The 22,956-nt window shown below is 41.6% G+C and overlaps 4 protein-coding genes across 4 annotated transcripts in view; all 4 read right to left on the bottom strand.

Annotated features, from left to right (window-relative positions):
* Positions 1–539: 539 nt before the first annotated feature.
* LOC134823860 (mucin-2-like) lies at positions 540–19,012 on the bottom strand. Its single transcript, XM_063835457.1, has 24 exons — positions 18,406–19,012; positions 18,137–18,263; positions 17,690–17,819; positions 17,347–17,445; positions 16,268–16,524; positions 15,911–16,023; positions 15,374–15,506; positions 14,947–15,085; positions 14,438–14,494; positions 14,149–14,264; positions 13,767–13,921; positions 13,561–13,614; positions 12,272–12,409; positions 11,917–12,123; positions 9,166–9,414; positions 9,015–9,041; positions 3,988–8,913; positions 3,257–3,382; positions 2,987–3,118; positions 2,682–2,813; positions 2,153–2,279; positions 1,479–1,552; positions 1,097–1,237; positions 540–834 (listed from the first exon to the last, which is right to left on the bottom strand). Exons 1-24 carry the CDS (start codon positions 19,010–19,012, stop codon positions 812–814), a joined length of 8,289 nt encoding a protein of 2,762 aa, XP_063691527.1. The 3' UTR covers positions 540–811.
* Positions 10,048–11,911, bottom strand: LOC134824454 (uncharacterized; the record flags this gene model as incomplete). Its single annotated transcript, XM_063836361.1, has 1 exon — positions 10,048–11,911. A coding segment is annotated over one exon (1,782 nt), but the record flags the coding sequence as incomplete, so codon positions are not given.
* LOC134823998 (uncharacterized) overlaps positions 16,934–22,956 on the bottom strand; it is a 28,837-nt gene continuing 22,814 nt past the window's right edge. Inside the window, exons 8-12 of the mRNA XM_063835624.1 lie at positions 18,406–22,411; positions 18,137–18,263; positions 17,690–17,819; positions 17,347–17,445; positions 16,934–16,957 (exon numbers count right to left, since the gene is read on the bottom strand). Coding sequence (XP_063691694.1) covers positions 21,405–22,411 — 1,007 coding nt within the window. The 3' untranslated portion in view covers positions 16,934–16,957; positions 17,347–17,445; positions 17,690–17,819; positions 18,137–18,263; positions 18,406–21,404. The remainder of the gene's footprint in view (positions 16,958–17,346; positions 17,446–17,689; positions 17,820–18,136; positions 18,264–18,405; positions 22,412–22,956) is intronic.
* Positions 19,063–21,402, bottom strand: LOC134823859 (neuroblast differentiation-associated protein AHNAK-like). The gene is made up of 3 exons (XM_063835456.1): positions 21,373–21,402; positions 20,707–21,046; positions 19,063–20,420 (listed from the first exon to the last, which is right to left on the bottom strand). Exons 1-3 carry the CDS (start codon positions 21,400–21,402, stop codon positions 19,063–19,065), a joined length of 1,728 nt encoding a protein of 575 aa, XP_063691526.1.

The following is a 22,956-nucleotide window of genomic DNA, read 5'->3' as shown; positions in this document are numbered from 1 at the left end:
TCGTATCAACAAGAATGATAAAAATATTCATACGATATGCATGGTATTAGTATTACTATTAGTTATAGCTCTTGAATATATAAATGAACTACAAAAATAAAAAGATATCAACATAACAAATATAGCATTAGAAAACTGTCAGTATATATGTTTTAGTTCTAAAAATGTCGTCATTAATTTAATATCAACGTTGCTAGATTAAAGCATGTGTGTATAAACATAGCGGTGTAATGTACTAATTATTAACCACATTAAAAGTTTGTACAGTTAGTATAAAATGTAAACCACTTGTTCTTCATGTGCGTTCACCTGTTCAATAAATTATACGTTTAACCTTAACCCCGGTGTAAACAACATTCGAACGTTACGTGTGATTTGTAACGCGTGATTTTTAACCTACAAACTTATCAGAACTATAAATCTGCTCATGGATAATGGATATAAACCGAACTCCGGAGTCAAAACATAAAGAACTATGAACAATTTGTGAAAAAATAAACATCAGTCTTTATAAATTTATAAACCCTAAATTTAACCTATTGGTACAAATCATCAGTTTGTTTATTCATTATTAAAATGTGAAAAAGTAAATTCCTAATGGTTAAGCTATTCTCAATCCTTCGATAAAAAACATATAGGTCTGTCCACCCCGGCGCACCTCAATTATCTGACAGATGATGTGTACGTATTGTGTAACGCGTGATGTGTAACGCGTAACACCTGTTTAAACGGTTGATGAACAGACTTATATTAAGTCGAGGGTCCTTTTGTTTTCTTGTGCCTCTCATTTCTCAAGCAGTTGTGTTATGTATTAACTTCCGAACACCAGATTTTCTGAAAATCACAGAATATTGTTAAAACGAAAATCAACAAGAAAGTAATACGCTTATGAAAAAAAAATAGAAGAAAAACAAAATTATAACACGATTTATACGATTACGTATAACAGTTAACACGTGATTTATAACGCGTGATAAGTAACGCGTGATAAGTAACGCGTGATAAGTAACACGTGATTTTGAACGCATTATTTGTTATCATTTATAAATGGTGATTTATGACGCGTGATAAGTAACGCGTGATTTGTAACACGTACCTGGGGATACACAAGAGTATTTGCAGTCAGCAAGACAGCACTTTCCTCTGACGTCTCCACAATCGTAGTCAGATTCACAGGAATGTGAGGGGGTAGAATCACACTTGGAGTAGTCTGTAGAAGCCGGGCACTTGGTGTTTCCTGGGAGTTTTTAACTTTAACTATCTCTTAAATCATCAATTAGTAGTTTAATTGATAGGGTGTAACACGAGGGGTTAAGATGCGTGAGATTTTGTCAATAATTGAATTCAATTTTAAATGCGAAATGTTGCACGTCATTTGTCAGTTGATAGGTCAATCACATTACTGTACTATATTTTAATCTTGGATGTATAGATTATTATATTTAAATTAACACTTAAATACGTTACAAGTTTCAAACCATCAAGAGACATGTAAATGTTGTAAACAGTCTTAGAGTCGGACTTCCTAGGCTTCATTCTCCGCTCTATCATCCTGAACGCAAGATTAATAAGTTAATTATTTAATAAGTTAATTAGTTAATAAGTTAATTAGTTAATTAGAGTAAGGATTAAAATATGCTTGTAATAATAAGCTAAAAATACGTTTCTTGTTCTTATCCGTCTAATTTGTAATATTTTCAATCGAACATCTTTTAAAGTACAGAGAAAGTAAAGAGAAAGTAAAGAGAAAGTAAAGTAAAGAGAAAGTAAAAAGAAAGTAAAGAGAAAGTAAAAAGAAAGTAAAGAGAAAGTAAAGAGAAAGTAAAGAGAAAGTAAAGAGAAAGTAAAGAGAAAGTAAAGAGAAAGTAAAGAGAAAGTAAAGAGAAGGTATAGAAAAAGTAGAGAGAAAGTAAAGAGAAAGTAAATAGAAAGTATAAAAGAGCAAGTTAAGAGAAAGTAAGAGAAAGTAAAGAGAAAGTAAAGAGAAAGTAAAGAGAAAGTAAAGAGAAAGTAAAGAGAAATTAAAGAGAAAGTAAAGAGAAATTAAAGAGAAAGTAAATAGAAAGTAAAGAGAAAGTAAATAGAAAGTAAAGAGAAAGTAAATAGAAACTAAAGAAAAGATAAAGAGAAAGTGAAACTAGAAGTAACTTACTTGTAAACAGGTCTGTTCTCAAAAACAAGATCATTCTGACACATCTCTTTTAGCTGGGCAGTTATGTGACCCTCTTCGTCTGTTGTACCAACCTTTACTTTTGTGTTGTCCTCCGACACAAACACGTCTGCAATTGGTGTTATTTTTACTTATAATTACTTTTATTTTCACTTAAAAATAGTTTTATTTTTACTTAAAATAAGTGCTGTTTTTACTTAAAATTAGTGTTACTTTTACTTATACCTATATGACTAGTGTTATTTTCATTTACAACTAGCATCGTCTTTACTTATATTTTTAATAAATATAAAGTCAAAAAAGTCTCAATTCCCGATTCAAATATTTCTAATTGGTTCTACTTTTGCGAAAAAGATATTCACTTCAAATTACAAAAATCCCAAATATTTATAAGGGTATAAATTTTTTAAGAGAGGCATAAGGGTATAAGTTGTTCCTAAAGCAATTCAAATAAAATAGTTACCAAATCAAGCTAATAAGAATAAATTATTAACCAAGTAATGTGACATACCTGTGTGAGAGAGAGGGTTCTGGCTGTAGTCCGTTACTTTAAACGAGTATTCTTTAACAACACAAGTACAAATCTCACATTGGGAGTCCGGGATCATTCCCTTTTCACACCTTAGATTGCACGAGGCATCACCTGATAAGTATTAAGCGTGTTAGATATTAATCACACTTTATACGAACTAAAATAAGTGCTAATATTTATCTACAACTACTAAGTTACCTAAAAATACACTGAAATAAGTAGTGTTTATATACAACTAAGTAACTTATTTACAAGCTTAATATCTACAATGTCTTTATACTCACGTGCACCAGTGGACGAGGGATTTGGTGTACTGTAAGTGTAAGTAAGAGATTCTCTTTCTGTTAAATCACGTGCTGTTATCTTCTCTGTGATTGGTTCTTCTGGTTTTGGTGTTGTCACAAGCTTTCTACTCACTGGCAGATATGGACGGGTTGTTAGAGTATACTGAATGAAAGTGTAAGTGAAGCAATAACGTTAGGAAAGTGAAGCAATGACTTTAGAAAGGTGAAGTAATCCATTTAGAGGAAGTGAAATAGAAAGAGAAACAATACCTTTAGGACAGAGGTTACAGGAGAGATGACAGTTGTAAATGAGGTACTGGTTAGAACAGTACCCGCGCTCTGCCCACGCTGAACAATACGCGTTCTGATCCTTACACTCCGGTTCCAAACTTCCACCTGATGTATCTTTACGTGAGGTTACGTGCACAATTGTTAGGTTTACTTGAGGTTACGTGCACAATTGTTAGGTTTACGTGAGGTTACGTGCACAATTGTTAGGTTTACGTGAGGTTACGTGCACAGTTGTTAGGTTTAGGTGGGGCTACGTGCACAATTGTTAGGTTTACTTGAGGTTACGTGCACAATTGTTAGGTTTACGTTAGGTTACGTGCACAATTGTCAGGTTTACTTGAGGTTACGTGCACAGTTGTTAGGTTTAGGTGGGGCTACGTGCACAATTGTCAGGTTTACGTGAGGTTACGTGCACAATTGTTAGGTTTAGGTGAGGCTACGTGCACAATTATTAGGTTTATGTGGGGCTACGTGCACAATTGTTAGGTTTACTCCATTTTTCGTGTACAATTGTAAGGTTTACGTGGCTTGCAGGTACTTTTCACCAGTGCGAAATGAGAATGCTACATGTCATTACTCTTTCCCCTTAAAACAAACTAATGTAAAAAAAACTGTATAGGTTAACCAGTCGGAGCAGTATATATATTATTACCTTATATGGTAGTATTACCATAGCAACACTACCATAAAAGACAATGTTAAATGTTTACCTGTCGGAGCAGTAGAGACATAATCTGTGATCTCTCCAGTTGTAGCTGGGACTATAGTTGTTGTAGTTACACGCCCCGTTACTACAGTGATATCTTTTGTAGGAAGAACTGTTGTGCTATCATCTTCTGTTGGCTGAGGAGTGGTGGCGTCCGCTGTGCTGGCATCCTCTGTTGGCCGAGGCGTGGTGGCATCCTCTGTGCTAACATCCTCTGTTGTTCGAGGTGTGGTGGCATCTTCTGTGCTCACATCCTCTGTTTCTCGAGGAGTGGTGGAATCTTCTGTGCTAACATCCTCTGTTGCTCGAGGAGTGGTGGTATCTTCTGTGCTAACATCCTCTGTTGCTCGATGTGTGGTGGCATCTTCTGTGCTAACATCCTCTGTTGGCCTAGGAGTTGTGGCATCTTCTGTGCTAACATCCTCTGTTGGCCTAGGAGTAGTGGCATCTTCTGTGGTAACATCCTCTGTTGGGCTAGGAGTGGTGGCATCTTCTGTGGTAACATCCTCTGTTGCTCGAGGTGTAGCGGCATCTTCTGTGGTAACATCCTCTGTTGGCCTATGAGTGGTGGCATCTTCTGTGGTAACATCCTCTGTTGACCTAGGAGTGGTGCCATCTTCTGTGGTGACATCCTCTGTTGGCCTAGGAGTGGTGGCATCTTCTGTGGTAACATCCTCTGTTGGCCTAGGAGTGGTGGCATCTTCTGTGGTAACATCCTCTGTTGGCCTAGGAGTGGTGGCATCTTCTGTGGTAACATCCTCTGTTGCTCGAGGAGTGGTGGCATCTTCTGTGGTAACATCCTTTGTTGGCCTAGGAGTGGTGGCATCTTCTGTGCTAACATCCTCAGTTGGCCTAGGAGTGCTAACATCCTCTGTTGGCCTAGGAGTGCTAACATCCTCTGTTGCTCGAGGTGTGGTGGCATCTTCTGTGCTCACATCCTCTGTTCCTCGAGGAGTGGTGGAATCTTCTGTGGTAACATCTTCTGTCGGCCTAGGAGTAGTGGCATCTTCTGTGGTAATATCCTCTGTTGGCCTAGGAGTGGTGGCATCTTCTGTGGTAACATCCTCTGTTGCTCGAGGTGTGGTGGCATCTTCTGTGGTAACATCCTCTGTTGGCCTAGGAGTAGTGGCATCTTCTGTGGTAACATCCTCTGTTGGCCTAGGAGTGGTGGCATCATTTGTGGTAACATCCTCTGTTGCTCGAGGTGTAGTGACATCTTCTGTGGTAACATCCTCTGTTGGCCTAGGAGTTGTGGCATCTTCTGTGCTAATATCCTCTGTTGGCCTAGGAGTGGTGGCATCTTCTGTGGTAACATCCTCTGTTGACCTAGGAGTGGTGGCATCTCCTGTGGTAACATCCTCTGTTGGCCTAGGTGTGGTGGCATCTTCTGTGGTAATATCCTCTGTTGGCCTAGGAGTGGTGGCATCTTCTGTGGTAACATCCTCTGTTGCTCGAGGTGTGGTGGCATCTTTTGTGGTAACATTCTCTGTTGGCCTAGGAGTGGTGGCATCTTCTGTGGTGACATCCTCTGTTGGCCTAGGAGTGGTGGCATCTTCTGTGGTGACATCCTCTGTTGGCCTAGGAGTGGTGGCATCTTCTGTGCTAACATCCTCTGTTGGCCTAGGAGTGGTGGCATCCTCTGTGCTCACATCCTCTGTTGCTCGAGGAGTGGTGGCATCTTCTGTGCTAACATCCTTTGTTGGCCTAGGAGTGGTGGCATCTTCTGTGCTAACATCTTCTGTTGGCCTAGGAGTGCTAACATCCTCTGTTGGCCTAGGAGTGCTCACATCCTCTGTTGGCCTAGAAGTGCTAACATCCTCTGTTGCTCGAGATGTGATGGCATCTTCTGTGCTCACATCCTCTGTTGCTCGTGGAGTGGTGGCATCTTCTGTGCTAATATCCTCTGTTGGCCTAGGAGTGGTGGCATATTCTGTGCTAACATCCTCTGTTGGCCTAGGAGTGCTAACATCCTCTGTTGCTCGAGGTGTGGTGGCATCTTCTGTGCTCACATCCTCTGTTGCTCGAGGAGTGGTGGCATCTTCTGTGCTAACATCCTCTGTTGGCCTAGGAGTGGTGGCATCCTCTGTGCTAACATCTTCTGTTGCTCGAGGAGTTGTGGCATCTTCTGTGCTAACATCCTCTGTTGGCCTAGGAGTGGTGGCATCCTCTGTGCTAACATCCTCTGCTGCTCGAGGTGTGGTGGCATCTTTTGTGGTAACATCCTCTGTTGGCCTAGGAGTGGTGGCATCTTCTGTGGTAACATCCTCTGTTGGCCTAGGAGTGGTGGCATCTTCTGTGCTAACATCCTCTGTTGGCCTAGGAGTTGTGGCATCTTCTGTGCTAACATCCTCTGTTGGCCTAGGAGTGGTGGCATCGTCTGTGCTCACATCCTCTGTTGCTCGAGGAGTGGTGGCATCTTCTGTGCTAACATCCTTTGTTGGCCTAGGAGTGGTGGCATCTTCTGTGCTAGCATCTTCTGTTGGCCTAGGAGTGCTAACATCCTCTGTTGGCCTAGGAGTGCTCACATCCTCTGTTGGCCTAGGAGTGCTAACATCCTCTGTTGCTCGAGATGTGATGGCATCTTCTGTGCTCACATCCTCTGTTGCTCGAGGAGTGGTGGCATCCTCTGTGCTTACATCCTCTGTTGCTCGAGGTGTGGTGGCATCTTCTGTGCTTACATCCTTTGTTGGGCTAGGAGTGGATGGGATAATAGTTCGGGGATATAGTGTTTCCCCATGTGATGAAGATTCTTCAGTAGACAACGTTATCCCTTGTGTTGACCATAGTTCAGTCGGAATGTATCGAGTAGATCGACCAGTTGAGGAGGGTACTGAAACTGGTGCAGTAACAGTAACACGTTCAGTTACTTTTTGTTCCTCTAAGTTGTCAAGAGACACACTCGCGGGACTGGAGAGCATTTTGTTCTTTTCTGTGCTTGGGAATTGTGGTGTTACCGATGTGGTTTTAATGACACTAGTGCCCCGTCGTTCTGTACTTACATCCTCTATTGATCGAAAAGTGGTGGTATCTCTTGTGATAACATCCTCTGTTTGCCGAGAAGTGGTGGTATCTTTTGTGCTAACATCCTCTGTTGCTCGAGGTGTGGTGGCATCTTCTGTGCTAACATCCTCTGTTGGCCTAGGAGTGGTGGCATCCTCTGTGCTAACATCCTCTGTTGCTCGAGGTGTGGTTGCATCTTCTGTGCTCACATCCTCTGTTGCTCGAGGAGTGGTGGAATCTTTTGTGCTAACATCCTCTGTTGGCCTAGGAGTGGTGGCAACTTCTGTGCTAACATCCTCTGCAGGCCTAGGAGTGCTAACATCCTCTGTTGCTCGAGGTGTGGTTGCATCTTCTGTGCTCACATCCTCTGTTGCTCGAGGAGTGGTGGAATCTTTTGTGCTAACATCCTCTGTTGGCCTAGGAGTGGTGGCAACTTCTGTGCTAACATCCTCTGCTGGCCTAGGAGTGCTAACATCCTCTGTTGGCCTAGGAGTGCTAACATCCTCTGTTGCTCGAGGTGTGGTGGCATCTTCTGTGCTCACATCCTCTGTTGCTCGAGGAGTGGTAGCATCTTCTGTTGTAACATCCTCTGTTGGCATAGGAGTGGTGGCATCTTCCGTGGTAACATCCTCTGTTGGCCTAGGAGTAGTGGCATCCTCTGTGCTAACATCCTCTGTTGCTAGAGGTGTGGTGGCATCTTCTGTGCTGACATCATCTGTTGCTCGAGGAGTGCTGGCATCGTCTGTGCTAACATCCTCTGTTTGCCGAGGAGTGGTGACATCTCTTGTGCTAACATCCTCTGTTGATCGAGGTGTGGTGGCATCTTCTGTGCTAACATCGTCTGTTGGCCTAGGAGTGGTGGCATCTTCTGTGCTAACATCGTCTGTTGACCTAGGAGTGGTGGCATCTCTTGTGCTAACATCCTCTGTTGCTCGAGGTGTGGTGGCATCTTTTGTGCTAACATCATCTGTTGCTCGAGGAGTGCTGGCATCGTCTGTGCTAACATCCTCTGTTTGCCGAGGAGTGGTGACATCTCTTGTGCTAACATCCTCTGTTGATCGAGGTGTGGTGGCATCTTCTGTGCTAACATCGTCTGTTGGCCTAGGAGTGGTGGCATCTTCTGTGCTAACATCGTCTGTTGGCCTAGGAGTGGTGGCATCTTCTGTGCTAACATCCTCTGTTGATCGGGGAATGGTGGCATCTGTTGTGCTAACATCCTCTGTTGATCGAGGAGTGGTGGAATCTTCTGTGCTAACATCTTCTGTTGCTCGAGGTGTGGTGGCATCTTCTGTGCTAACATCCTCTGTTGCTCGAGGAGTTGTGGCATCTTCTGTGCTAACATCCTCTGTTGGCCTAGGAGTGGTGGTATCTTTTGTGCTAACATCTTCTGTTGACCTAGGAGTGGTGGCATCTCTTGTGCTAACATCCCCTGTTGCTCGAGGTGTAGTGGCATCTTCTGTGTTAACATCCCCTGTTGCTCGAGGTGTAGTGGAATCTTCTGTGCTAACATCCTCTGTTGCTCGAGGTGTGGTGGCATCTTCTGTGCTAACATCCTCTGTTGCTCGAGGAGTTGTGGCATCTTCTGTGCTAATATCTTCTGATGGCCGAGGAGTGGTGACATCTCTTGTACTAATATCTTCTGTTGATCTAGGAGTGATGGCATCTCTTGTGCTAATATCTTCTGTTAGCCAAGGAGAAGTGTCATATTCTCTACTAACATCCTCTGTTGCTCGAGGAGTGGTGGCATCTGTTGTGCCAATATCCTCTGTTGATTGAGGAGTGGTGGCATCTGTTGTGCTAACATCCGCTGTTGCTCGAGGAGAAGCAGGGGTGTCATCAGGAGTTTCAGAAGCAGGAGGTAAGGTGACGACGCCGGATCCGTCACACCCACAAAGTTCAGTTGTGCTGCCAGTTCCTGGATCTGATTTATCTGAAACAAAATGCTTCACTTACTTTCAAACCCAAACACTCTTTAACGTATACAAGGTACAAAATTTAAAAACCAAATATACAAATGATAATGTTACTTACCAGAGGTTATCGTTTCATACACTATCTCTGAAAATAATTTGTAGTTATTAACTACCATTAATTGTGGAGCTAACTTATTTATATAACAATTAATTAATAAGTTTAGTTATTAGTTAATTAGTTAATTAGTAGTTGCAGGTAGATAACATACCTTCAGTTGTAAGAGTTGGGTTTTCTCCAATCACACTCTTAACCGGCACAGTAGTGCTGGGAGGACTAGTTACTTCATCCTCTTCTGTTGTTTCTTCTGTTGTTTCTTCTGTTGTTTCTTCTGTTGTTTCTTCTGTTGTTTCTTCTGTTGTTTCTTCTGTTGTTTCTTCTGTTGTTTCTTCTGTTGTTTCTTCTGTTGTTTCTTCTGTTGTTTCTTCTGTTGTTTCTTCTGTTGTTTCTTCTGTTGTTTCTAGGATGAAGGAAGTGTTATTTGATATATTAATCGAGATTAAATATTTTCTGGGATCATTAGTTTGAAGTATGACAGGTTACCACTGGTTACCACTGGTTACCACTGGTTACCACTGGTTACCACTCGTAACATAATACTGATTATGTTTATCGCAGAAAAATGAAACATATAAAACGTAGTCATGTTGTGCTTCACCCAAATATAAAAGACAACCACTTTTCAAAGTTAAAATAATTAACAGCGACAGCCATGCAGGCTGGGTGACACAGTCTTTACATCACGAATGGACACAATTATCGGTTATAATTCAAACGACTGTAATATGCACGCAATATGCACGTAATGCACGTAAACTGCGTGCGTATTCTGACGGCATCAACCGCGTAAATTACAACCGACCCGGATTTTGATTGTTGATTATTTGAACAAGTTGACGGTGACACTGGTAGAGCTACTTTTCCAACAATAAAACCATGCGGTAGTGGTGAGTATTTTACAATCTGAGTAATTTCACATTTTAGAGACAACACGTGGAGAACCAGCATGTAGTCATGCGAAATACCTTTTGTTACACGGGTAACCATGGTGAGGAGTGTGTTGGACAAGTGTGTTAAATGCTCCTTTGTGGATCTATCAGAAATGGGATCTCTGGAAACCACGGAGACAGACGAAAAGTCTTCTGGGGTGCCCTGTTTAGTTGTTTCACGCTCGTTCAGGATTGGGAACTGAGAGGACTGAACAAGAGGAAGAGTGAAGACTCAGTAATGTGGGGTACACCGTCTTCTTTGTCAGTAACCCCTTCCTCTTCTTTGAGAGACTCAGTTGATGTAATGCTAAACGGCAACTTGTTTGTAGTAGCTTCAGTAGAGTTGAAGAGAGTTTTGTCGGTAATAATGGAATTAGTCCCTCCCGGGCTTGTTTGGTGTGATAGATTCACTTTTGTTGATAGACTCTCATTTAACAACTCACTTTCACTTTCACTTTCACTTTCACTTTCACTTTCACTTTCACTTTCACTTTCATTCCTATCTTCTGTCTCACTTGGAGCGTCCGTCTTTGTATTTGCATCATTTATAGATGAGGTGATTGTGTAAATATGATAAGTGACACTAGCACCATCATATGTGACACTATCACCATCGTATGTCGCACTATCACCATTATTTGTGACACTATCATCATTTAGTCGCCTAGTTGGTACATCTTCATTTGGGCGTTCAGTTGACACATCTTCAGTTTGTAGCCCAGTACTTAGATCTTCAGTTTGTCGCCCCGTTGATATATTTTCATTTGGTCGCCCAGTTCTTAGATCTTCAGTTTGTCGCCCAGTTCTTAGATCTTCAGTTTGTCGCCCCATTGAAATATTTTCATTTGGTCGCCCAGTTGTTACATCTCCATTTGGGTGTTCAGTTCTTAGATCTTCAGTTTGTCGCCCAGTTCTTAAATCTTCAGTTTGTCGCCCCTTTGATATATTTTCATTTGGTCGCCCAGTTGTTACATCTCCATTTGGGTGTTCAGTTCTTAGATCTTCAGTTTGTCGCCCAGTTCTTAAATCTTCAGTTTGTCGCCCCTTTGATATATTTTCATTTGGTCGACCAGTTGAAATACTTTCCGTAGAAACAGAAGCAGTTTTTAAGAGCAATTCTCGGTCCCTTGTTGGGCTCTCTGTCAATACATCTTCAGTTGGTCGCTCTGACGAGAGAACTGTAAAGTTTATAATCATGGAACGATCAGTAGACACATCTCCAGTTTGTCGCCCAGTGTGATACTCTTCTGCAGAGTCTTCTAAAAGTTTATCAGATGGCAATTTGCCTTCGATAGGCTTCTCAGTTTCATGATTAAAGAGAATTGTATCTGTGATGATAGAACTTGATCCCTCCGCATCAGTGATAGACCTTGCTCCCTCTGCATCAGTGATAGGACTTGACCCTTCAGAATCAGTAATAGACCTTGATCCCTCTGCATCAGTGATAGACCTTGACCCCTCTGCATCAGTGATAGAACTTGACCCTTCAGAATCAGTGATAGACCTTGTTGCCTCAGATTGCTCAGACTGTTTAGTAGTAGTTGATGTATTCTCTGTAAGAGCCTTTGATGATGAAGTCTCAGTTGCAAACTCTGAGGGAACGTTTTCAGTTAACAGGCTTGTTGAAAAGTCGGCTGATGATGCTGCCTTAGCATACGAATCTGTTCCTTTTTCAGTTAAAATGCTTTCTGTTGGGACTACAGTTTCGGTATGTCCAGAAATCTCTTTACTGAAATCTTTATAGGTTGTTCCTTGTGTTGGTGTACTGTCAGCCACGTGATGCCCATATAAGGAGATGTTCCCACCTGTACGGGAAGATAGGTTGACAAAGCTGCTACCTGTTCTAGAACCCTCTCCAGATGTTACACCCGGTGGTGGTTCGTATTTAGTGTTAATCTTATCAGTTTGAAGCTCACTAGGAGCTTTATTTTCATAACTAACTCCCTCCTCTTCCTCCTCCTCCTCGTACTCACCCTGACTTGTGGTGAAGGTGTAGTAACCTTGCTCACTGGTTACATCTCCACCCTCCACATCATTAATAACTGAGCTGGCTATATCCCAGCTGGAGTCGCCGTTGGAGGTTGGTTCGGGTGAGCCTAGATCCAGTTGGGAGGCGAACGCGGTTGACTCTTTTTCTGTTATGCTCGCGGTAGTTGAGCTTTCTGCGTTAACAACATCAGCTGCAACACATGTAAATAACACATTAAAACCCATTTTATAAATACACATTGAGAAACACAAAAAAAACCCTGATAAGAAATCTATTTCCATAAATTAAAGGGGCATTTTTACAAAATTCACAAAACCCCTTCAACAAGGGATTCTTACCTTCCTTGTGACAGTTGTTACATAATTTCTGACACTTTGAGTCAGAGACAGCTCTGTCTTTACACCAGCTGATGAACTTGGCGAAGTAGCGCTCAGCAAACCAAACACAGTTATCATTACCCCACTTATTTTCACAATCTGAGGTTAATTTATAATTAATTAATAACTTAATTTATAACTATTTAGATTAGAGTTTTGTCGGTAATAATGATGTGGCTCATATTATAAAATATTCAAGTTGAGATGGTATGCCCCCGTTTAATATTAAAATGAAATTTACATAGATTTTCAAAAGTTTTCACTTTAGCTTCAAAATCCAACACGGTACGTCATCACACAAGACGTGACGTCATCACACAACACATGACGTCATCACTCAACACGTGGCATCTTCACACAAAAGGTGACGTCACAGAAAGACACGCACACCAACTTACGCACAATGTGCCGATACCCGATGGTTGTAGCCTGGTATCTGACAACAGGAACTGTGGTGGTGACTACCCCGAATGTCTTGTCTACAGTGAGAGGTTCAGTGGATAGCGTGATGCCTAATGTTATGATTAATTCTTCTGGTACCTCTTTTTCATTATCTGATTTTGTGACGACATCATCTGTTTTAGTGACGTCATCATCTGTTTTAGTGATGTCATCATCTGTTTTAGTGACGTCATCTTTGCTGTAGTTGTCAATGTCTCCAACTGGAAGTGTGTTTGGTACCTCTTCAATCGGTACGGTTGTCAAAACCTCTTTATCTGGTGTTCATATATCATCATCACAATACGAGGTACTTTTAAACTTGTAATGTGACGTCATCACACAACATGTGACGTCATCATGTGAGGTCCCGGAGGTATTTGTAAACTTGTGATAACAAGTTTCACAAGGTGTATAAAATAGCAAGATACAGGAAAAAGCCAACACACACACACACACACACACACACACACACACACTAACTTACTGGTTTTTCTCCAAAACACGAAAGTGTCAGTTTGTTTTAAAACAGACCCAACACCTACATCAAGAGATAGTTTAATTGAAATAGTCCTTCACTTTTCATTTTACAATATTTATTCTAATTATTTTTACAAATTTCTTAGATTTAAAAAATTGTCAATAAAGAAAGTTGAAATGAAATGAAAAGTAAGTTGAGTTTAGTTTAGAATAAATCTTCAGCCGTATTAAACGAGCGTGCCTTCCGTTTTAATTAAAGTAGTGAGACATAAAAAGACTCGAATCGTTTTTATAAACTGAACTTGGTCTGATCAATAATTTTGTTAACTCACTTTCAGAAATTGAGGTTTCAGTTGGAACAGCCTCCGTAGAAATCACAGACTCTTCTGAAAATTCATCTGTTACCTTTATGAAGGAGCACTAGCAACTGTTGCTCTGTACAGCGCATCCTTTAACGATACCTTCATTGCCTTATCGACTTTCCGAGAAAGCAACATGTGTAATTAATAAAACTCTATTGATGTCTGAGGGAACTAACCCGGAACCTTGAAGAACTTGTAGAAATAGTTGACGACCAATATAGTATCTCCTAGTTTCCCAGAGGACACCATATCCTGAAGCACCTGTTCTAGAGAATCTGCTGACTCTCCCGGGATCACTACCAGCTGGAACTGTACTATCAGCCCTTCTTCACTGCCATTATAATTAGAGTTAATTAATTAAGCAATTAATTATTATTAGTGAACTTCACCCACTTGTTATTATTTGTTTGTTTGTTTGATTTATTTCTAATCATTCTATGAAGTTAGTTTTCTGTAATAATTACTCTTGGCATTTATTCTATCCCGATTGCTAATCATTAATTGATATGTATTATTTGGTTCGGACAGTTTGTTTTCGTGCCACATTGGGCTATTTACCTTGTATCCTTTGTATCCTTTGTATCCTTCGGATCAAGGAAGTAAACATCTCTCACTTTAACCATGTAACCTTGGTAAAGCTTGTGTAGCTGCTTCATGTAGAGTTGATGTAGGGCCTACAAAGAGTGTTTAAATTAATATGTTCAAATATCTGTACTAGTAGTAGTAGCTGGAAATTAAGGAATATAAATAATGACGCAAAGGTAAAGATAGTTAATCAAGAAACTCTTAGAAAAGTTTTAACTTGTTTGTCTGCTTTATAAATAATAGATGTAACAATAAGTATTACCTGGTACTCCAGATTGTAAGGAGAATCTAGATCCTCGCTGTACTCCATGTTGGACACCTGACGAATTTAAAAGTTATTTTATATAAATACTAGAAAACCCGTGGTCATAGGGAGGAAGCTAATAGTATTTTTTGTTAGTAAGTTTAAATCGCGTCAAAAAATATCCGTCACAACCAAAGATATAGCCGATTAAAATGTTGCTCGTACTAAACACAGCGTAATATCAACAAAACCGATCAAAATGACGTTAAAACAATCATTGCACGTGCACGTGCGTGTAACAATTCTCGTTACTATGGTTACTTTGCAACCTTTTTCTTTTTTACCTAATTTGCACGTGGGCGGTCGTACAGACAGACAGAAAGAACTCTCTGAATTATAAGTAAGATTCACAGTAAAATTCTCATTAATATCCTCGCGTGACTCGAAACATCTCTCACGTGACGTCACACTCCCCCCCCCCCCCCACGTGACGTTACTATCCCCCTCGCGTGTCATATTTTTCTCACCTGGAAGACTCCTCTGTAAAGATTAGCAGGAGAGTTGGGAGCTGTTACGTAGGTTTGTTTCTCTTGTAACGTTACCATGACAGCTGAGTACCCAGGTTGGGGGGCTGATCTGTCTCCGTACATGAAGTAGTCTTCGTAGCTGATGAAGCGAGGTTATAGTGGTACATTATTGCAGGCGACTCTTTGAAACCATATGGCAATTAAAGCTGATTAATGTCTAATAAATGATAATTAATAAGTCACGTACATAGATCACGTGTCGGAAAAAGTAAGTTTCACCTACTTACCCATCTCAAAGCTATTAATGACAATGTTACGATAAACCGCGTTTTAGAGGGGGACTACTGTACAATTATTATAAGTTACCAAAGTAACCACTAGTAACCATTGGTAACCTAGCAATAACCCTACTACCATAGTAACGTACCCGTTTTTGTGAATGATAAGATCACCCTGGTTCTGGCAGAGTCCCACTAACATGACCCAGCCGTCACTGTTACTCTCCCCTATTATACTCTCTCCGTGAGGGGACACGTACACTGTGGCTCCCTGTATCTTATCTGGGTAATTAATTAATTAATTATAGGTTAAGTAATTATAGGTTAATTAAGTAGCCCTTTATATCTTATCTGGGGTAATGATTTTTAGTAGGTTAATTAATCATATTTTTGTGCACTGCTGACAAGAATCGTGTGAATTATAAAATAGGTTATAGAAATTAGAAGGTTTTAAGTTATGAAAGGGTTGAGTGTGGGCAGTTACTTCTGGGCCACCAGCTGTACTAGTTAACTAAAAATTTATCAGGAGTTTTACATTACTGATTACATGGTAACCATGGTAACTAACCCTGTTGTTTGGAGTTTTACATTACTGATTACATGGTATAACCATGGTAACCATGGTAACCATGGTAACCATGGTAACCATGGTAACCATGGTAACCATGGTAACCATGGTAACTAACCCTGTTGTTTGGAGGTGATGTAGATAAAGAGCACGTGATCTCCACAAATGCAGCGCGTACACTCGGAGTCCGGGGTAGCTCCCTCCTCACAGGATATGTCACACAAGTCAGACCTGAAGGTTGTAAGTCTCTTTATAGAGTGGTTACAGTTATTATATTAGTATATTGGTATAACCAATATATATTGGGTATATATACACTATACAATAACAGTTATACTCAGAAATGTGTCAATATAGGTCAAATTCAATACATAGCACATCAACGCAAAGGTCCCCAACATGATATCTTGTACCAGACTATAAACACTATACTATTACTATAAAATAGAATATAGCTCAAAATAATTCAGCTAACCCGGTACCATCAGCGTCTCCGTCAGCGAAGAACACACTAGAATTCTCTGAGGGCGGGCTGGTAGCGTGCACACTCTCACTAACTCGCCCACTACTTGTCTCCTCCGTAGATATCGGGCCAGTTGTGAGGTCTCCGTGCGGGGTAGGGGTGGGGTCGCTATCAGAGTAGTGGAAAGTTACTTCGTTCGCTGACTCGCCCGCTTCTACCACTTCTAGACGCGCTCTACCGTTATTTACTGTTCCGTCGTTAAATGTTACCTGTGAGAGTGCCAGTTGATATTTGGATCCGAGCTCTAAAGAATTTTAACTCTAATTTCCATTTATTTGCCTACATTTCACTTTTTTGCATTGATCTCACATATATTTGAGAGAAGCGACCACAGATCAGCTACAGCTGGTCAAATAAATGCATTGATCCAACTTTCTAGTTTTGTGCAATGCTATTCTTCAAAAGGGATAAATTAATTCATAATTTCCAAATGTACGGCATTTTTAAAGTTTGACAATAATCTCACACTGCTCTTACATTATTTTAGTAAGCATAATTTAATCATTTATTACATAACAAAACTTACAGAAGCCAATAGATGGTAAGTTCCACTGTCTAAATCGTACAAGGTGAGTCTGTAACCTCTCTTATTCGTGATAAACTTGTTTTCAAATATTTGGGATTTAGTTATCGGAACCAAACCTGAAAATACAGATCATGAGCTACAATCTTCAAAGCCTAATTTTGATAATGGTCAGATAATGAAGTTTCAAACCCCTCTCTCACCCCTATAACCACTCTAACCCTCGCACCCCTCTCTCACCCCTCTCTCACCCCTCTTTAACCCCTCTCTCACCCTCTCTCACCCTCTCTAACTCTCTCTAACACCTCTCAAACCCTCTCTAACCCTCTCTAACACCTCTCTAACCCTCTCTAACACCTCTCAAACCCTCTCTAACCCTCTCTCACCCCTCTCTAACACCTCTCAAAGCCTCTCTAACCCTCTCTAACACCTCTCTCAACTCTCTAACCCCTCTCTAACACCTTTCTCAACCCTCTAACTCATCTTTATTCTTTAACTCCTCTCTAACCTGCATCCTCATGGACACTCCACAATATCTGCGAGACACGCTCTTTCGTATCGTCGTAAAGATTACTGAGAAGGAGGCCGAGGATTCTTCCTTTGTTACCTGGGAAACGGAGGATAATAGTTCACACATATTCACATATATTCACACATATTCACACATATTCACACATATTCACATATATTCACACATATTCACACATATTCACACATATTCACACATATTCACACATATTCACACATATTCACACATATTCACACATATTCACACATATTCACATATATTCACATATATTCACACATATTCACACATATTCACACATATTCACACGTCATATTCTAATTACCTGCAGTTGCGGGTAGACAGAAATGTCGTTTCTAGAGATACACCCCAGCTCATCTGACAGATCAAAGCAATCCACGTAACCGTCGCAAACAAACTCGTGACTTATACACCTGGCTGTGGCGTCACCACATCTGACAAATATTACTGGTGAGATATTGATGATGATTAATGATAAAGTACTTCTAGATTACTGGTGAGATACGGGTTCCGGACTCTAGGACGTGAGACTCGAGGGCGGGCCGCCATATGCGATGTGACCTCTGATAATACAAATCAGGAATACGAACTTACCAAACACGCTGGCTAATAAACTAAATGTACCTGAACACGTGGGCTAATAAACTAAATGTACCTGAACGCGTGGGCTATTAAGCTAAATGTACCTGAACGCGTGGGCTAATAAATTAAATGTACTTGAACACGTGGGCTATTAAACTAAAATATGTACCTGAACATATTTTCACCAGGACAGTCTGCATCAGGGCATGGTCGGGTGTTACATATCCTCTCCTCTCGTAACAGAGTGTTATCGTTGCAGAACCGTCCTATACACGCCTTGGTACGCTCCTGCACTCCTGCATTAGTAATATTTTACTAATTATTAGTAATATTTTACTAACTATTAGTAATATTAGTAATATTTTACTAATTATCCGGTAGGTAAAACAAGCTACTAAATTAGAAATCCCCCATATCCCATACCAGAACGAGACTAACCTCCTCCACAGAGCACAGAACACTCTGTCCACCCACTCCAGCCAGCTATGAGGAACTCTGAACTGTGAAACTCCGTTTTACTGGTTGAAACTCCTGGGGTCGAGGTTACCTCTGCCTTCAAGGAGAAATCAAACGTTTTGGTTTCCTTCAAGTCATCTGGGTTTAGAGCGGCTGTGGGGGTTGATGACAGGGAGGATGAAGTGGGGATCCTAAAACCGGGGGTGGTAGGATCCTCTACTTTGTTACCCTCTGTAGTTTCAGCGGCGGTAAGACTTGTTGGATCTTCAGGGGCTGGAGGAGTCGTTGGAACTACAGGGACAGAAGGTGTCGTTGGATCTTCAGGGATAGAAGGTGTTGAAACATCTTCAATAGAAGCTGTGGTTACTTCATCTCCGATTACAAATTCTGATGTTGAAGTATCATCTGCTGGTAGTTTAGTGGTCTTTTCAGTTTCACTGGTAAACTGGGTTTTATCAGTTGAGGGCCTTTCAGTTGAGGGCCTTTCAGTTGAGGGCCTTTCAGTTGAGGGCCTTTCAGTTGAGGGCCTTTCAGTTGACTGCCTTTCAGTTGAGGGCATTTCAGTTGAGAGCCTTTCAGTTGAGGGCATCTCAGTTGACTGCCTTTCAGTTGACTGCTTTTCAGTTGAGGGCTTTTCAGTTAACTGCCTTTCAGTTGAGGGCCTTTCAGTTGACTGCCTTTCAGTTGATTGCCTTTCAGTTGACTGCCTTTCAGTTGACTGCCTTTCAGTTGACTGCCTTTCAGTTGAGAGCCTTTCAGTCGAGAGCCTTTCAGTTGAAGACCTTTCAGTTGACTGCCTTTCAGTTGACTGCCTTTCAGTTGATTGCCTTTCAGTTGAAGGCCTTTCAGTTGACTGCCTTTTAGTTGATTGCCTTTCAGTTGAGGGCCTTTCAGTTGACTGCTTTTCAGTTGAGGGCCTTTCAGTTGAGGGCCTTTCAGTCGACTGCCTTTCGGTTGAGGGCCTTTCAGTTGACTGCTTTTCAGTTGAGAGCCTTTCAGTCGAGAGCCTTTCAGTTGAAGACCTTTCAGTTGACTGCCTTTCAGTTGAGGGCCTTTCAGTCGACTGCCTTTCGGTTGAGGGCCTTTCAGTTGACTGCTTTTCAGTTGAGGGCCTTTCAGTTGACTGCCTTTTAGTTGATTGCCTTTCAGTTGAGGGCCTTTCAGTCGACTGCCTTTCGGTTGAGGGCCTTTCAGTTGACTGCTTTTCAGTTGACTGCCTTTCAGTTGACTGCCTTTCGGTTGAGGGCCTTCCAGTTGACTGCCTTTCGGTTGAGGGCCTTTCAGTTGACTGCTTTTCAGTTGAGAGCCTTTCAGTTGACTGCCTTTCAGTTGATAGCCTCTCAGTTGAGGGCTTTTCAGTTGACTGCCTTTCGGTTGAGGGCCTTTCAGTTGACTGCTTTTCAGTTGATGGCCTTTCAGTTGACTGCCTTTCAGTCGAGATCTTTTCAGTTGACTGTCTTTCGGTTGATTGCCTTTCAGTTGAGGGCCTTTCAGTCGACTGCCTTTCAGTTGACTGCCTTTCAGTTGATTGCCTTTCAGTTGAGGGCCTTTCAGTCGACTGCCTTTCGGTTGAGGGCCTTTCAGTTGACTGTTTTTCAGTTGACTGCCTTTCAGTTGACTGCCTTTCGGTTGAGGGCCTTCCAGTTGACTGCCTTTCGGTTGAGGGCCTTTCAGTTGACTGCTTTTCAGTTGAGAGCCTTTCAGTTGACTGCCTTTCAGTTGATAGCCTCTCAGTTGAGGGCTTTTCAGTTGACTGCCTTTCGGTTGAGGGCCTTTCAGTTGACTGCTTTTCAGTTGATGGCCTTTCAGTTGACTGCCTTTCAGTTGAGGGCTTTTCAGTTGACTGCCTTTCGGTTGAGGGCCTTTCAGTTGACTGCCTTTCAGTTGATAGCCTCTCAGTTGAGGGCTTTTCAGTTGACTGCCTTTCGGTTGAGGGCCTTTCAGTTGACTGCTTTTCAGTTGACTGCCTTTCAGTTGATTGCCTTTCAGTTGATTGCCTTTCAGTTAAGGGCTTTTCAGTTGATACATCTTCAGTTGAACGCTGAGTTGATAAATCTTCAGTTGAACGCTGAGTTGATACATCTCCAGTTGAACGCTGAGTTGATACATCTTCAGTGGAACGTTGAGTTGATACATTTTCAGTTGAATGTTGAGTTATTTTTTCTTCAGTTGAACGCTGAGTTGATACATCTTCTGTTGAACGTTGAGTTGATGCATCTTCAGTTGAACGTTGAGTTATTTTTTCTTCAGTTGAACGCTGAATTGATACATCTTCAGTTGAACGCCCAGTTGATACATCTTCATTTTCTTGTTCTGGGGTGGGTTTCTCCGTAGTTTCCCGTTTTATGGTGGGTTTCTCCGTAGTTTCCCGTTCTGTGGTGGGTTTCTCCGTAGTTTTCCGTTCTGTGGTGGGTTTCTCTGTAGTTTCCCGTTCTGTGGTGGGTGTCTCAGTAGTTTCCCGTTCTGTTGTCGGTTTCTCCGTAGTTTCCCGTTCTGTTGTCGGTTTCTCCGTAGTTTCCCGTTTTATGGTGGGTTTCTCAGTAGTTTCCCGTACTGTGGCGGGTTTCTCCGTAGTTTCCTGTTCTGTGGTGGGTTTCTCCGTAGTTTCCCGTTCAGTTGAACGCTGCGTTGATACATCTTCAGTAGAACGCTGAGTTGATACATCTTCAGTTGAACGCTGAGTTGATACATCTTCAGTTGAACGAGGAGTTGATACCTCTTCAGTTGAACGCTGAGTTGATACATCTTCAGTTGAACGCTGAGTTGATACATCTTCAGTTGAACGCTGAGTTGATACCTCTTCAGTTGAATGCTGAGTTGATACATCTTCAGTTGAACGCTGAGTTGATACATCTTCAGTTAGACGAGATGTCCTCTCTGTAGTTGGTCGCGGTGTTGTAGACGGGTCCTTGAAGGCGACAGTTGAGCTGACGTCCCCAACTTGATTACTGTCTGTTTGCTGTTCAGTGGAGGGTTCATCTTCAGATAGGAAGTTCAGTTGGTATGTATTCTGTTGACCTCCCCGTGGAGGAGTATTCAGAAATTGCCCCTCGTTCGATTGATGTTGAGTCCTCAGATGAGGTAGTTCGAGCTGATGTTGGTTTTTCAGTGGAAGTTTTTTCTGTCGACGGCCTTCCTGTTGACGGCCTTTCTGTCGAAAGTTTTACACCTGTTGTTTGTTCTGTAAACGGCCTTTCTGTTGAAGTCAGACGTTCACTCGAAGTTTTATCTTCTGTCGGGAATCCAGAAGATGAAGTCGGACGTTCACTCGAAGTTTTATCTTCTTTCGGGAATCCAGAAGTTGACTTTTCTGAGGCAAATGTCCTTACTGCCGAGTCAGAAGTCGTCATAACCTCCACCCCATTATTTGTTGAGAACTCATCACTAGCTAGTTTCTCCGTAGTTTCCTGTTCTGTTGTCGGTTTCTGCGTAGTTTTCCGTTCTGTGATGGATTTCTTCGTAGTTTCCTGTTCTGTGGTGGGTTTCTTCGTAGTTTCCTGTTTTGTGGTGGGTTTCTCCGTAGTTTCCCGTTCTGTGGTGGGTTTCTCCGTTGTTTCCCGTTCTATGGTGGGTTTCTCTGTAGTTTCCTGCTCTGTGGTGGGTTTCTCCGTAGTTTCCCGTTTGGTGGTGGGTTTCTCTGTAGTTTCCCGTTCTGTTGTGGGTTTCTTCGTAGTTTCCCGTTCTGTTGTCGCTTTCTCCGTAGTTTCCCTTTCTGTGGTCAGTTTCTCCGTAGTTTCCCGTTCTGTGGTGGGTTTCTTCGTAGTTTCCCGTTCTGTTGTCAGTTTCTCCGTTGTTTTCCGTTCTGTGGTAATTTTTTTCGTAGTTTTCCGTTCTGTTGTCGGTTTCTCCGTCATTTCCCGTTCTGTGGTGGGTTTCTCAGTAGTTTCCCGTTCTGTTGTCGGTTTCTCCGTCATTTCCCGTTCTGTGGTGGGTTTCTCCGTAGTTTCTAGATTAGGTGTTGATGGACTATCTGACCCAGTGTATTGTCCTGAAAGGAAAATTTCGTGACAATTAAGCCAATACAGCAGATTATATACATATAATATATGTGTGTGCGCTACACCAATGGGAGACGGATTTTTTTTGTAAATTTTAGGTTTTAAAAAAGGAAAAAACGTCCGATTTGTGTGTAATACTGTCCACTTTAGGGGGTCTGGATATACCTCGGATTTACTTGCAGAACCGGTGGGCCCTGTCTAATTGTAGGCACCAGAAGAAGTAAACAACTAAATGAAAGCTACCAACATGATAAAGGGGACAGTCCCATCTATAAAGAATTTGTTAAAACCTATATTCTAATTTCTGGATGAGTTTTAAAATATCTGGTCAGTACTCCGTAGTCAGTGGACAAATAAACCAATTTCTTCAAAATTTCCAACCGCATGGTTGAAAGCTTCGAACACGCGCGCAACGTGCGCGCGCAAGATAAACATTAACCAGAGTGAAAAAGATTTGTATTTTTATACAAAAAAGCTTTCGCGCGTTACGTAACATCTGTTCAAAATTGTGACCAATCAACCCACTATCTAACGT

The sequence above is a fragment of the Bolinopsis microptera genome, chromosome 12, assembly GCF_026151205.1.
Source record: "Bolinopsis microptera isolate Bmic1 chromosome 12, MBARI_Bmic_1.0, whole genome shotgun sequence".
NCBI classification, from domain to species: Eukaryota; Metazoa; Ctenophora; class Tentaculata; order Lobata; family Bolinopsidae; genus Bolinopsis; species Bolinopsis microptera.
Note: the sequence above shows the minus strand (reverse complement) of the source record. Positions and strands in the feature narration are given on the sequence as shown.